The 15,081-nt window shown below is 48.8% G+C and overlaps 1 protein-coding gene across 3 annotated transcripts in view; it reads right to left on the bottom strand.

Annotated features, from left to right (window-relative positions):
• Positions 1-469: 469 nt before the first annotated feature.
• TTBK1 (tau tubulin kinase 1) overlaps positions 470-15,081 on the bottom strand; it is a 100,561-nt gene continuing 85,949 nt past the window's right edge. For all 3 annotated transcript variants that reach the window (XM_064415264.1, XM_064415263.1, XM_064415265.1), the window contains 2 exons: positions 8,248-9,851; positions 470-7,503 (listed from right to left, as the gene is read on the bottom strand). In XM_064415264.1, coding sequence (XP_064271334.1) covers positions 7,077-7,503; positions 8,248-9,851 — 2,031 coding nt within the window. In that variant the 3' untranslated portion in view covers positions 470-7,076. The remainder of the gene's footprint in view (positions 7,504-8,247; positions 9,852-15,081) is intronic.

Here is a 15,081-nt window from a genome sequence, read left to right as displayed (position 1 = left end):
AGTAGGTTTTTTTTATTCTTTTCTGTTCCCTCTTCTACCACCCCCTCCTAAAGCTGGGTACTAAACTCTTACTAGACCCCCCTGGATGTGGTCTGCACACCATAGCCATGGGGTAACTTGAGCATGGTAAAAGGAATGTTGTACAAGCTGTCCTCAGCTTAAACATCAGATGGTCAGAGAGCATTAAAAGTCAAACCATGCCAAGTTACTGGTTTGCTTTTGCTCCATTTCCCACATATTAACGTGCAGGTCCAACATGTCTACAAATCTGGCATCTTAACTGTGGCATCTAGACTTTGTAAAGCATATTTTTTTATTTTACTGTTGTTAAAAAAGCAGGCTTTTCTCTCTGACAAGTGCTGTTTTGGGAGTGGATGGCTGAGCCTGCTGCCTGCAGTGTGAGTGTAAACAAGGTTCATGGTGAAGGAACATGTCTTGCAACACCAATAAATGGGAGAAGACACCAATGAAAAGGTAGACAGGCTTTTAATGGCATGATCCAGAATCCCCTTTTAATAACAAATCTAATGACAACTGTGTCTGGTATGAACAAGAAATGGCATAATTGTTTATTTTTTTTAAGATGTGATCTGAAATTAAGACAAATGCCAGGTGGGTCTGTACACAGACAGGGCTTCTGTGATGCATGCCAGATTTTATGGCCAAGAAATTTGCCATGCAGTTGAACCAGATTGTGGTTCCTCAGTCGGAGTCCTACATTCTGTTTGCAGTGTGTAAACATTCTCCAGCTGCTTTCCTAAAGAATGCAAAGAAGATATGTAGAGAGATTTAGCCTTGGGATTCAGTCACATTTCCAGGCAGGCAGTACCAGGGAGCAGAAGTCCTGTCTCCAGAGTGTGCCAGAGGCGAAGGAAAACGTCGGTGCGCCAGGAACAACGTCTGAGTGTAGAGTCACATGCTATCGTGTTAAAAGGAGATATAGAAAATTATCTGTGTTTCCAGCTCCAATTCCTGTCTGGAGAAGAAGCAGCAGGTCCCAGAGCACAGCAGTCCTGCTGACACTGGTTTCACACCCAGGGTACCCCACGTCCTGCAGAGCTCATCCCACCCTCCGCAGGGATGGTCCCGAGCCTGTGCCGTGCACTCCCGAGGAAACATCAGCCCCAGCCTCCTCCAGGGAGCCTGTGCCAGAGCTCCCTGTGCTCCAGGCAGGGCAACATGGGCCAAGCCAGAGGCAGAGCAGCCACTGAGGAGCACCGTGCTGACACCAGTCCTGCAGTATCTTCACCAAAGCAGAGCTCCCACCCCTGAGGCCCCTCTGGTTCAGGAGCTGAGAGCAGGAGAAATTATTATCTTCGTCCCTACAAGGAACCCACCTCTGGATTTGCTTTGGTAGCTCCTTTCCTCCTTTCAGCACAGAGGGCATCAGTGTTTACTTTAAACCTGCTTTCCAGCTGTTTGCAGCTCCAGAAATAAAAGGGATAGTGCTCCTCCTTATGAGCTGTGTGGGGCAGGGCCTGCTGCACAGGTTGATGGCCAAGTCTGCCTCAGGCTCTGCAGAACCCAGGAGGGCTTCAACCCCCCAGGCAAAAAGGGACTAACCCAGAGGAAACACACAGTTACTTTGAAGACAAGATTTGCTGGAGGAGCTACATTGGGAATGAAGTGACAGGAGGGTGATGGTGTATAAATCACTGTAATTTCCTGGGATTCTGGCTGCACTTGGGATCACAGCTCAGCCTGCAGGCAGAGCTATTCCCTGGCCTTGCAAAACTACCAACACCAATGCTCATGGAGGTCTTAACATCAGCTGGCTCTGCTGCCACTGCCAGCACAGTCCCAGCCCCTTGGAATGCAGCAGCTGCTGCTGCTGAAGAGCACAGCCACTGGGGCTTCTGCAGGGGACCCTGGGAGCCAGCACACAGTGAGCCATGGGCTCCCACCCAGCAGCCCAGCCACAGGCACATGCCACACGAGGAAAGGGCCTGAACAGCAGCCCAAGCTCTCTTCCTCATGTGGAGGTGCAGGAGTAGCTGGCAAACAGATGGAACCAAAGGTGTTTGCAAACTCTCAGGTGGTCCCTGTGGACTTTGTCAAACCAGCCTAGCACTGCTGGAGCATGGGAATGTTTCAGTTCAGCCAGAAGAAACTCATTTGATACCGAACTCATTATGTCCACAATGGGACTTTTATTGTGTTCACAGGATTAATTTAACTGCAGGTGATTGATGTGTGGGGCAAGGCCTTAGGTGAGCATTGGTGTGAGTGCATGTGGAATAGTTGTGGGTCAATAAACTATACAGAGAAGAAAGCAGTGTGCTGAGGGACCACTGAGATGCTACTGGAGCTGCCCAGGCTATCAGTGATCATCTCCTTACACAGGATCTACAGTGAGGAAACACCTCTGTGTTGGAAAGGAGAAATATGAAAGATTTTCTTGCCCCAACACAACCTGCTTTGGATAAAAACATTTCACCAGCAATCTCTCAGTGCTTGTGTTAGCCAGGGGCAGCCACGTGAAGAGTGATTCTCCAGATCCTGATCCATGCCCCACAGAGCTGTGTGTCAGTCCAGCAGCTGCTGCAGGTCTGGTGGCAAGCAGGACAGCTGTCAGCCACCCAGGCTGGTGTGTTTCAGCCCTGGTTTGTGCTCAGGCAGGGGAGCCTCACAGCTGACATGCACTTTGGTAGAGTGGTATCCTGTTCCCCCATCCACATTCACTGCACACAGCAGTCAGCCCTGCACACATCTGAAGTCACAGATGAGACTTCTCTGAAGGTAGCAGGATCCTTTTTAACCTTTAGTCACTATATATAATGGTCACTACTTATATTGTTTTAATAATATATATATTATAATATTCTTTACTTAAAAAAGGGCAAGCAAAGTCTCCTGCCTGTCACTGATTCCAAGCACAACTGACCCAGAGATATTTGCTACCAAAACACCTTTTGGACCAAGGCAAACAGAAGTGCCTGTGCTGCCAACCAGACAAATCAGTTAAGCAGCTCCATCCACCCGTGTGTTTGAGCCTCTCCACAGTATCAGTCTGACTGGTGCCATCTGTCCTTTTTCTCCCTCTGCTCATATAACCCATTGCCACACTGGCTTAGCGCTGAGAAATTCCTTTCAGATTTCCCACGTGGCACATCCCCCCTGTATCCATGCTTCTTTGCAGGCAGCTCCTGGCCAGCCAGCAGCCACTGGCTGCTTCTCACCAGCCAGGATACCATCTCAGCTGGTGGGCAAGGCCCCTGCAGAGTGAGGACTCAGCATGACACCAGGCAGTCCCAAGGATTCTTGGAGTCCCAACACAGAAGAACAAGATGTGTCCCTCCCTGCCCATGCAGATGAACACAGAGATGAAGGAACAGTGCTGGCCTGTCCCAGGAGTTCCCTCAAAACACACAGGGGCAAAATCACCTGCAAGGACACAGCCACACACCCCCAGCAGTGCTTGAGCAGCCCCGTGTGCCCTCAAGCTTGGCAGAGCTTGCATGAGACTCACAGCAGAGAGCAGCAGGGTCCTGCCTCTCCCGCCTTTCTGGGATGTGACAGCCTACCGTGTCCTGTGATGCCAGACTAGACCCTCTGGCATTCCTCAACCACCTAACTTCTCCCTAACATCACAGGCCTCATCCTTTCTTGTCCCCAGACATGTTCTCCTCTGTTTGCTCCAGCTATGGCAGGTGCCCTTTCAACTTTCCTGCAGGGCAGCAGAAGAAGAGAGGACCCAGAGGAAATTCTGTGTGTGCTGCTCCCCTGGACAGGTGCACCTCAATCCAGGAGGACATGACCTGGGGCACACCATGCTGTTGATGCACTCTCCTGCTGCCCTTCATGCCAGGGACAGCTGGGAAGCAGGGCTGTGCAGGAGCAGGGAGTCTGGTAGCACAACCACGAGGAGGGATGACTCATGCTGGTCTCAGATCTCTACAGACCCAGCTGCATCTCCAGCCCAGCCCTGTCAAACAACACTGAACAGCTTTTATTTTCTGTGCTGGCCATCTTTCCCTTGCTTTCTGAAACCTGTGGGACCTGCCAGGTGGCTCTCCAGTATATACCAGCTTTGGCATGTATCCCAGTGGGACCAGGAATCTGCTGCACCACAGAGGGAGATGATACCTTGGTGTCACCAGAATCCTACCTGCTTCTTGTGGTTGGGTCATGGTAGATAGACCTCGCAGAAGACAGCTCAGTTTCACAGAAACCTTTTAATAAGAAAGTCCCCATACTCCTGTGAAAGACTTCACTGGATGGTTGCTTCACAATTAAAACTCTGCCTGATTTCTTCATCTGCTGTTCTTGGCTGTTCTGACTCCCCTGCTTTCACGTGCCAGAGGAAGACCACAGAACCACAGAATGGTTTGGGTTGGAAAGGACCTTAAAGATCATCCAGTTTCAGCCCCCTGCTATGGGCAGGGACACCTTCCACTAGACCAGGATGCTCAGGGCCCTGTCCAACCCAGCCTTGTGTCTGCCCTGCAGCTTCCTTTCTGACACTGGGCCACAGAAAACTGTCCTTTAAACTTTTTCCTGAACAAATACACTGATTGTGCTTTATTGGCCTCCCATGATGAGGCAGGTTTGCTAACCCTGTTAATAGTCCTACAGTCCTCTTTCAAAGCTCTTTCAATGTCAATTTTGGCATGTGCATTAAGACCTGGATGGACCAGCTGGTAAAGGCTTCACAACCAAGTCTTACCATCTGAGCACTCTAAAATTAATAGACCTTCAAGAAATTAATAGGAGTCCCACTATGATTTATATTTCTGGAAAGAATCTGTCTTTGAGTTTATTCTGTTTTCTAGTTTCTAAACCTGCAGCGCATGCTTACGTTCTAGTCTGACCCACACTTCAAACTCAGAGAAAGGTGCCACCAGAAGAAGTGGTCACAGTCTCTGTGTGTCCTTCTGTTGTCTGACCAAATGGTGAACCAGAGTGATGAAATGAACCAGATGATAAATAAACTGGTGAATCAGAGCAGTTTGTGTCGTGCTGGATCAGCATTTCCAGCCATTTTATCAAATAGCTGCTGCACTGTGAATGTGATGGAACTGTGCAACAAAACAGTGGAACTTGGAGGGATGTTGCTGTTGATGGCAACATCAGCTCAGTCCATCAGAGCACAGCCTGAGCTCCCTCTGAGTTCCCAGTGCTGCTCTGCAAAGATGAGGGCATGTTTTCAGATTAAGCTGTGCTGCTTACTCGACCAGGGTGAACCACATCAATGGTAAACACTTTGAGCTGGGTGAAAAGAATTCTTAGTGTTGGCAACACTGGGACTGTCATATGAAGAGATAATTCTTGTCTCCTTTTTCTACACATTTCCCTGTTCAGGTGTGCAAGGAGTACCCTTTTCACCCTGTCACAGCTCTCATACTCCTTTCCAGGACTCCTGTAGATATGAGGAGCTTCAGAATTCCTTGAACTTGATGGCCATCAGTGTGTGACTGTTTGCATTCATGTTCAAATGAATCAAGGTTATTACTGTTCAGATTCCTCTGTCAAGCTTTGTTGTCTGCAAACAGTAAATTTGCAGGTAGTTGCAACTGCAGGAATAAGTGTACAGAGCAGCTGTATTTTTCCTCTGCCTCATGCAATGCCTCTTTTAGGCATGACAATGGCGTGAGGCACAAAGTATTGGGTCTGGAGTGTTTTCTGCTGTGAGGCATGGGGAGAATTTTGTCTACTTCAAGATCTTGTCAAGATCAGACAGGTACCAGTCCTCCTTGCTTTCTCTTTCAAGCCTTCCTAATTAGTCTGGGGGCTAAACAGTTGGTTGATTTAGCTCTAGCTGAGTGTTAAGCCTATGCTCAGATAATATTACTTGAAGAGCACAGCCCTTGCTTTTACGTTCACATTGTTCATCCTCAACGCGTGGCAGAGGTGAGCACCAAGGAAAAGACATAAACCCCACCTCTGCCACTCAACCCACTGTCCCCTCAGATAGAAATGCACATGGCCATGGCATGCCAGCAAACCTCTCATTGCAAAGCAGCAGCTTTTGGGTATACTACAGAATAATAATTTCCCACCCTGCCGTGTAGGGGAACTTTCAACCACAGTGCCAAAATTCACAAACACCAAGAGCGTGACAATAAAACACAAGGAATTCAGGTGCAAGGGGCACCCAGGCTAAAGGCATCCAGTGACTGTTCACATCCTCACGATGGAGCTGTGTTTGGTGGATTACAGGTCTGTGGTACCAACCTCGCCCAGGCTGAGAGGAACCACCCGTGCTGGGGGATGTGATGTCCACAGATCACAGTTTGGTATTTGTGACAGAAGTGGCTGCAGTGTGCTCCCTTCTACATTAATTAGCAAGAGCTCTTGATTTCCCAGCAAGCTGCCAACACATCCCTACTTCCACCTAAGTACCCACCACACAGGCATCTGCTGAAACAACAGCAGTATCTGAGAAGCAATGCCAGACCTCCTCTGTGGGACATACTGGAGCAGGTAGGAGCATCCAGCAAGACCTGCCTGTCTCCTAATTCCCACCTGTAGAGGCATCTCTGGAAAGGAGAGAAGAGCCCTCTCCTCCTTACCCCTTCTCTTATCTCAGCGCACAAGGATGCATCCATCCTTCTTGAATAAGCTAGTGGCAATCCCTTGCTAACACAGGTGGTGGGAGGTGAGCCAGCACTCAGGGAGATGACGGAGACCAAGGCTGGTGTTTTCCCAGCAAGGAGAAAGGAAGGAGCTGCCTGAAGAACAGGAGCCTTCCTCTTTAGCAGGCCTTGCTCTTGTCGCCTCTGCTCCTCTTTCCACAGCTGGAGTCGGTGTTGAGGACTGGTATTGCTAACAGAGAGGAGAATCCCTGGGGAGGCAGGCAGGTCAGGCACTGGGCGGGCTGCCTGGGTCACGGTTTGGTGCTGTGCATTAGCAAGCGTGAGCTGCGGGCTGGGTGTCTCCCTTGGAAAGGCTCCGTGGCTCAGAGGCTGCCAGGCCCCTGGGAGCTGATTGCGGTGTGGGGTGAGAGTGAGTGAAGCATTCAAGTACAGCTACTGCTATACACTCGTGGGTCCAGCATGGAAGGCTGTGCTGCAGCATCTCAAGTGTATACTATATGCAGAAGTTACCCAGTCTGCTGGGCTCGCAGAAGAAGGTCATTATCTGGCAGCTGCCTTACTTTCCAGGGACACCTGCTTTCCTTTGGTTGCTGGACTTTGAGTCTGGGTTTTTCCTCTTTGTCGTTTTTTGGCCACGCCAGGAGATGGCAGGGAATCTCCTGTAGGCCCCGGGGCCTGAGCTGAGGGCTGAGGTCGGGGGGAAGGAGGAACTCGCTGAGGAGCAGTCCCTGGTTTATGCTGTCGGCAGGGAGAAGGACTTTCCCTCCGAGGCAGCAGCTGGCTTCTGGGGGAAGTACTGGGGTTCCTGGAAGGAAGGACAGGGCTCCGAGGGGATGCACCACTGGACCTCTGCGAGCTGCTCCGTGGAGGAAGAGAAGTGGAACTCGGCGACGAAGGAAGCCGACTTTGTACCTGTGTTGTCCGGCCCTCGTACGCGGCACTTCCAGCTGCTCTCTGTGTCTGAAGCCTGCAGAGGAAGAAAAGTGAGAAGAGGGAGGATGACGGGGAATTTTGCAAGGGACTCTTGGGCTCCTGGCAGGATTGGCATGAATGTTGCCAGGCCATTACAATTAGTAACCTACACTGTGACCCAGATGGGGCACCAGTTTGAACACCATCCTGTAACTCAATGCAGTTAACTGCTAAGTATTTGCCTTGATCCTCCAGCGTTCTCTGAGTCAACACACAGGCATGGTATCTGGGACTTTTCTTAACACGCAGAACGGATGCAGCAACCTCTTTCAAGGCAGGAGATACAATTTGGGAATGTGGGCATGAGTTGGATTGCACCAGTTGGCCTCTGATGGTAACTGTGATGGAAGATAAACCAACTGAGGCAATCCCAGCTGGCAGCCTCGCTGCCCTTGCAGCTCTAATCACAATAGCCAGGCCAGGAGGCCAGGTCTCCCTGCAGAGCCATGGCTGTGCTGCCAAAAGGAGAGTGCAACACCGGGGGCATCTGCTGTTATCAGACCAAGTGAAAGGGCTTGTAAAAGAAAAGGTCTCAAAGCCAGGGCAAGCAAAGAGAGGCTTCAAAAAAAAGAAGACAGAGAGGTGAGTATTTCACACACCTGTGAAATGATTGCAGGAAACAAGGATGAACTATGCAGTCAAGCTGAGTAAAGGATGAAGTCATGGGAGGTGAGCAAAGCCCTGGCTGTGTCTCCTCAACAATCCCAGCTCTTTGCGTTTCTCACCATTTTGGTCTTACCTGCAGGCAGCAGCTGCATCCTGTGGGGAGCTGCCCAGCCCTGCCATCGCAGCGGCCACGGAGCTCTCCGACCTTGCCACCTCCAGCGGCGTTTTCACCGGCACGATGGGACGAGGAATCCTGCTCCTTGTGCTTATGCCTCTCTCTTCTCTCCCCAGCAGCGCAGCCTTCTTCTCTCCCTTCCGTGGGATGGAGTCATCAGAGTCGTGGGTGTCCTCCTCAGAACCGGTGGCTGACAGGGTTTCGGAGGCTCGCCGCCGCTCGTCGCTGGAGGAGGCCGAGGAGGAGGCCCCTGAGGCCAGCTGGAGCAGGCGGCTCTGTCTCTTCTCCATCACCAGGCGAGCCAGGTCAGGTTGCTTTGCCCTCTTATAAAGCCTTTCTTTGGCTGAGAGTGAAGTTGAAAGGTCTGAGCCGGTGTCCTCCTCAGAGAACAAAATGGGTATCCGACTTCTATACCGGGAGCCCAGCGGCCTCCTGGGGCCCTGCTGTGGCGTCTCGAGCAGGGTCTCTGCTCGCTTCAGGTGTTCTGTGGCTGATGCTGCCTTCTCGAGGCCAGGCTCCCTTGTAGCCACCTTGTCAGGCTCTTCCAAGTCCAGCGAGAGCACCGCTTTGCCAGAGAGCTCTGGCTTGTCCTCGGGAAGCTTCGGCATGCCGTTGGGAAGGGCCGGCTGCTCCCCCACAGTCTCTGAGGTGGTTTCGACGTGATTGGCCGAAAGAGCGCAGCTCTCCGTCTCTGCCCCTTCCAGCCCGGAATGAATGCTTCCATTCTCCACCAGCACCAGGTTGTCCTCCAGCTCCTCCTCGATGATGACCTCCTCGAACTGCCCCGGGGGGCAGTACTCCTCGTGCCGCATCAGCTGCCCGCTGGAAGACATCACGTTCAGGTGGGTCTTCTCAGCAATGTGCACGAACGTGCGCTCGACTTTGGTGAACGGGGAGGAAGCTGTAGCCACTGCCACGGGAGGCTTTGGTTCCGATTTAAGGACCGAGGACAGGGTCCCTGGCTCAGACACATCCAGCTGGCTCCCCATGGGCTGCGGCCGCTCGCTCTGAGGTGTCAGTGCAGCGAGAGTGCCCAGATCGACTTCTGGAGGTAAGTCTGCGGCCACCGGAGACTTTTTCAGGTCACCTGGTGAAAACAGCACTAATGTTTTTGAGCCTTCCTCCAGCTCCAGGTCCCCATCAGCAGTGGATGCTCGACCCTTGGACCCCTTCTGGTCATCAGCCAGGAGCGTGGACGGTGCGCACTCCTGGCTGCGCTCCGTGCTCTTCTGACTCAGGTCGCTGCTGGAATCACTGTGCATGTCTATCTCATTGCCCTCCTCTTCCTCCTCTCCCTCATCCTGCTCATCTTCCTCCTCCTCATAGTCTTCCTCCTCTTCTTCTTCCTCCTCCTCCTCTTTTCCATTCATTTCCAGATAAGGTTCCAAAGGTTTGCAAGGAGCAGTCAAGACAATATTTGAAAAATCAACTTTCTTTATCCGCTGGGATAACTTAGGCTTTTCCCAGTAGTTGCACATATCTTTTCTGAAGTCTTGGTAAGGCAAACTTAAAGGGACCGCCTTGGGCAGGCCATTTATTTCAAATGACTTCAGCATGTATGCCTGCAGGAAGACAAGTGTGACAAAAGAAGAAGGTGAGTTAGCATTCAGACAACACCATTGACATAGAACACATCAGGACCAACAGCAGCAGGAAGAATCCATGGAAAGCATCTAATCCATCATGCTTCCAAAATACATGCCCGAGCAGTCATCACTCCATCATTTGATTCATACAAACCTTAGAGAGATTCACAGATATTTATCAGTGAAGGAAACAAAACATGCCAAAGAAGTTCCTTTGTTAGCAGTCTTTAACCTGGACCCAAAAGAACCATTTTCAAGCAATTCTTCAGATTTTTTTCACATTTCCCAATCTTCTTCAGTGTTTACATATTTATTTCAGTATTTATATATTTACATAGTCACTCCTTCCTTACTGGAACCACTTAGGAATTCGCTTTTATGCTCAGACTGCAGTGAACTGAAGGGGCACCTCTGGGCTAGATACATTTCCTGATCACTTTCCATTACCATCCACCATTGCCCCTGGTGCAGTAACACTTGTAGTGGTTCCCCTGGTGCACCATCCATCCCTCCTTGTGCTCCCACATCCCTGCAGCAACTCCTCATTCTGTCTCCTACAGGCTTCTGCTTCCACTGAAATCACCAGCAAGTCATGAAAGCTGGCACATCAAGTGGCATTATCAGACCCTGGGGTGTCCAGCCAGGACAAGTAAAGGGCAGACAGGACAGGTGGTGGGGGCACTGTTTCTCCAGCAGCAGCCTGTGGCAGCAGCAGGCTGGGAAATGATTGCAAATAATCCTACAGAAAACAGTAGCTCACACACACATGCACACACTTGACCAAACAAGGCCAAAATAAATCGGAAATGCCTGTCAAGCATGGCCTAATTAACAATCAGTTGCAAATGAAAATCACATCAGCACCACTCTGTAGAATGGATTTTTAAACCAAATCATTTACAGCACACTTCTGTTAGGGCTTGCAAACTGTAACCTCTCCATAAAATCAACTGGTCAATAATGCATCACATGTTACCCTTGAAAAGTCCTGACCATGAACAGCAGGGCTCCAAACATCTGCATTTTCCAGTGGCATTCCACATTGCCAGAGGATATTTAGGCTACACAATTAAACACGCACCCACTTAACCATGTGAGCTCCAGGCTGCTAACAGCTGCCACATTCACCTGGCCCTGGGAATGGATCTTTTTGTCTCTACTGGGGAGAAAAAGCCCTCAGTGGCTTTTCAGTCCAACAGCACAATTAAAAAGGGTGCTGAAAATCTGCATGTGCTGCGCCTGAAAAATGTACTATTTTTATGCTCCTGTACAACAGAGACATTTCAAATAGGTTGGTGGGCAGCATCAAGCTGTTCTGCATGGTGGTAAGTTGTTGTCCAGTTAATATTTCTTCTTATATTTTATAAATTAAAACAGGGGCTGGTTTTGGCAATACCTCTGGAATGCAGAGATGCTTCTCTTCTTTCATTAAAGCTGAAGCCTGGCCCTGAAGATGGCCCTGTTTGGGCCTTCACTGACTCACTCTACCTTTTGTACTGCCCTTTGCAAAGGAAATTACCCACGTGGCTTCTTCCCTCAGGCACTTCTTGGAAATTAGTTAATTCAACAGCCTAGGATTGGATAATGCACACTGGCTGGGTTTGTTTTTCCCAAGAAATACATACACAGTGCTATTCCTGGAATCAGGATGCACTTCCCCAGTGGGAACGGGACCTGACCAACATCTTGCCATGTGCTGAGCCCCCCACTGGAAAGAGCTCCACAACCCCAACAACAGTTCCTTTGCTGCTCTGCCTCATGCCATTTTCCAGATGCTGTGTTTGATTATGCAGATGGACAATTGCTGTTTTTCTTTGCATTGTGAAATATGCACCTGTGTAGATCTTCAAATCTCTTCCCAGTCCTTGGCTTGTGTCATCTCTTCTGCTCTGTGGCCAAGGTGAGCTGAATCCAGCCCTGCAGAGCACATCCTATATAGGCTAGAGATATGGTTTCTGTGCCTTGCAGTCTGCCCCACCAGCAGCCCTGTCTCCAGCAAACCCTCTCTGCTTTTGAGCATCTGGAGTCTTGTGATTCTTCTGCATGAGGGAAATTTCCACCACCCTTTCCACAGGTACCAGAGCCTTCACATGCCTTGAACTGAAACCACATTGTGGCCTTCCCAAAGTACATAAACCACATCTCTAACAGTCGCCTAACTTTGCTTCTATTCCCAGATGTGTCTTAACTGCAAGTTTTTAGTGATCACATGTGTAAGCAATAATGGAACTCTCACTGTTCTACCAGATCTCCTTCAACTCCCTGTGCAGTGCTCCCACCTTCCCAAGGATGAGCAGGGGACACCTTCCCAGAGCAAATGAAGTAGAAAAACGAAGAAAGAAAGCAAATAAAAAACCCAGCCATCAACAAGATGCTGCCTTTGATTCTTTAATAAGGTTTTGGTAGTATACAAGCTTTTTTTTTGTTTGTTCATTTTTTCTTTTTTTTTTTTTTTTCCCGATTGTCTGGATTAACATACATGGATTTAAAAAAGGCACAAAATCCATTGCACAGCTTCTGTTTCATTTGTTTTTGATGACATTGCCTGTTCATTGTGGTTTCAAGTGTAGGATTTTACAGTACTCTGCAGCATTTACAGCATGATCTACATACAGGTAATCAATGCATGCTTTTATACAGGAGATAGAATTCAAATTCTCTCTCAGTATTTCTATATACACAATAATACAGTCTTTTTCTTCTGAAAAAAAAAGCTTTAAATTGGTCTTGCATGCTTGGTATACCAGAAGAATTAGTGCAAGCATATATTACAGTGTTATTGCAGTACAAAAAGGGGTTGACCTTAGGCTCTAAAGGGATTAGATAAGGAAGAATAAAAAGACTCAAGGAAAACAAGCTTTGGATCCCTTTAGCCAACTACGTCCTTCCAAACGGATCCCTACACACAGTACTGCCTTTAAAGCTACAGCAGGCTGTGTCCCCTCCACCTCCCTGCTGCCTTCCCCCTGAGACAAACTTCCACAGCTTCTGCAAACCTTCTGTCCCTCGCAGTCCGTGAGGACTCCTGGCAGCTTGAGGAATCCCTTCTGCTGGACCTCTTAATACTGGAGACCTGCTTGAAGGGGACTGCACTGAGATCCACTGCTTCAAGCAAACTCAAGTCCCAGCAGATGGAGTTTCTCAGGCAAACCAGGAAGCACAACAGGTTCCCTACAGCTTTTGTCTCCTCTCAGTAGCAACGACCACAGAAACCCACATTCACCTCCTACTCAAGCAGCAGTCGGTTAAATATGGTTTGGACTCTCCTGCTTAGCAGCAACAGAAGTCTAACAGGTGACACAAGGTAATGCAAAGGAAGGATATGCTGGTCCCTGAGATTCTTTATGGGAGCTGAAAAGTCTGAGAAGCAGAAATCAAGTTCTCAACATGACGTTAATTGTTCCACTGGGAGTGGGAAGAGGCCTTAGTCCTGAGAGAAGCAGATGGCACACAGACAGCAAGAGCTGTAGTCCAGTCTTCCCTGTAACAGCTTTTATTTGGATACTATCAGGACCTTAGCATATCCTGGAAGTGACATTATCCTCTGCCAACATAGACTAAGCTTGATCGGGACTGGGAGATCTGGCAGGACTGACAACAGTGTGTGGAAAAAACCTAGAATCTGAGTTTCTGAAGCAGCTCTTTCTTCCACCAGCATCAGATGAGGTAAAAGTAGCAGGGGTCTTAGAGCTGCCATGCTTACTTGCAGGATCTCCACGTTCCAAGAATCAGCACCATAAATGTTAGAGATGTTCTTCTATCCAGCATCTTACCATCAATGCTCCACAGCCTTTTTCTTCATTCTTTTTACCAAGGTGAATAGGACAATCCAGTCCTGTGCTGGATAAGTGCTCTGCTCCTCCCTGTTTGTGCTTTCATGTGTTAGGTTTGAGCCAGTTTTCCTAGCGTCTTGGATGGAAGCAAAAGCTCTGTAAAGGTGGGATGCCTGCCACTCAGCTTCCCAACTCTGTACCCACCAGGGTCTCCAGTGAGAGCCAAAGCAGAGCTCCCTGTCTGAGCAGACATGGGGACCATTTCATTTGGATCACTCATTGGAGACTCAGGAAGTAGCGAGCAAAGTGGAAGGAAATGATAATCCAAAAATTCCTCTAGTCCCTAACTGTAAAGGCAACTTAATAGCAGCAAGAAAGAAGAAGAAGAATATTCTGAAAGCTAAACATCTTCCTACATCATAAAAATAACCAGAAGTCAGCAGTGCTGAATAAGAACCTGATCTGGTAGGGGTTTTCTAGGAAGGACCAAGCTGAAGGGGCAAGAGTTCCATGGAAATCCTCCTTATTTGACTTGTTCAGAGGAAATTTGCCATTACTGTGTTTCGTGTTGCCAGATAATTAATTGCACTCATAATTAAACTGAGAAACTTGTTGGAGTTGTTGGAGGAAACCCTGGGGATTTTTACGAGGCAAGTGCACTAGATGAGGTAACTCATTGAACCACTTTGCATATGAAAAAATAAAACCTCCAAACATAAAGCAATTTTCTTTTTGAACATTAGAAGACATGCAAGTGAATGTAAAATGGGGATTGCTTCCAACCCCCAGGTTACATGGTTAGCAGCTTGTTCAAAATGTACATTCATCGTAACATCATTTTTTTTTCAATGGCAGGTGTGATATAAAGAAATTGCAATACAGCAAATAACACTTAGAAACATTTCCCAGAAATTAATCTTTGCGCTGTCCCCTGGAACTGCCAATGCAGGTTTGTGTTATAGTGACCCAAACACAAAACACGTGGCATAAAAATGCAACAAAAAGCAAGGTAGCGCCACAATGATAAACCTTTGTGTGTTTTATTTCATGTTTTAATATTACCCAAAATAGGTGTTTGCATACTATAAATTATGGCCCAAGTGCCAGCACTGTTCCCATCACCAGAACACTCTGCCACTGGCTGGCAGCAAAAGGAGAGCTGTGTTTATGCACAACAGGCTGAATGAAGAGACCTGGGCTGGGCCAGGTTGCTGAAATCAGACCTGCAGCATGCAGAGGAAGCCAGGTGCACCAGATGCCATAAAGATACTTTCTGTAAGTGGCTGAGATTTGTTCTTTGCAACATCCTTTTCAGCATTTGGGGGTGTGCAAAGTGGCCCACTACTGGCACAGAAACTCTTCTGTAAGGCAGGACCACGTGTGACCGTTTGCACGCCACGCGTGGCTCGCACACACACAGACACACAGACAAG

Source organism: Passer domesticus, chromosome 3 (genome assembly GCF_036417665.1).
Source record: "Passer domesticus isolate bPasDom1 chromosome 3, bPasDom1.hap1, whole genome shotgun sequence".
NCBI lineage: Eukaryota > Metazoa > Chordata > Aves > Passeriformes > Passeridae > Passer > Passer domesticus.
Note: the sequence above shows the minus strand (reverse complement) of the source record. Positions and strands in the feature narration are given on the sequence as shown.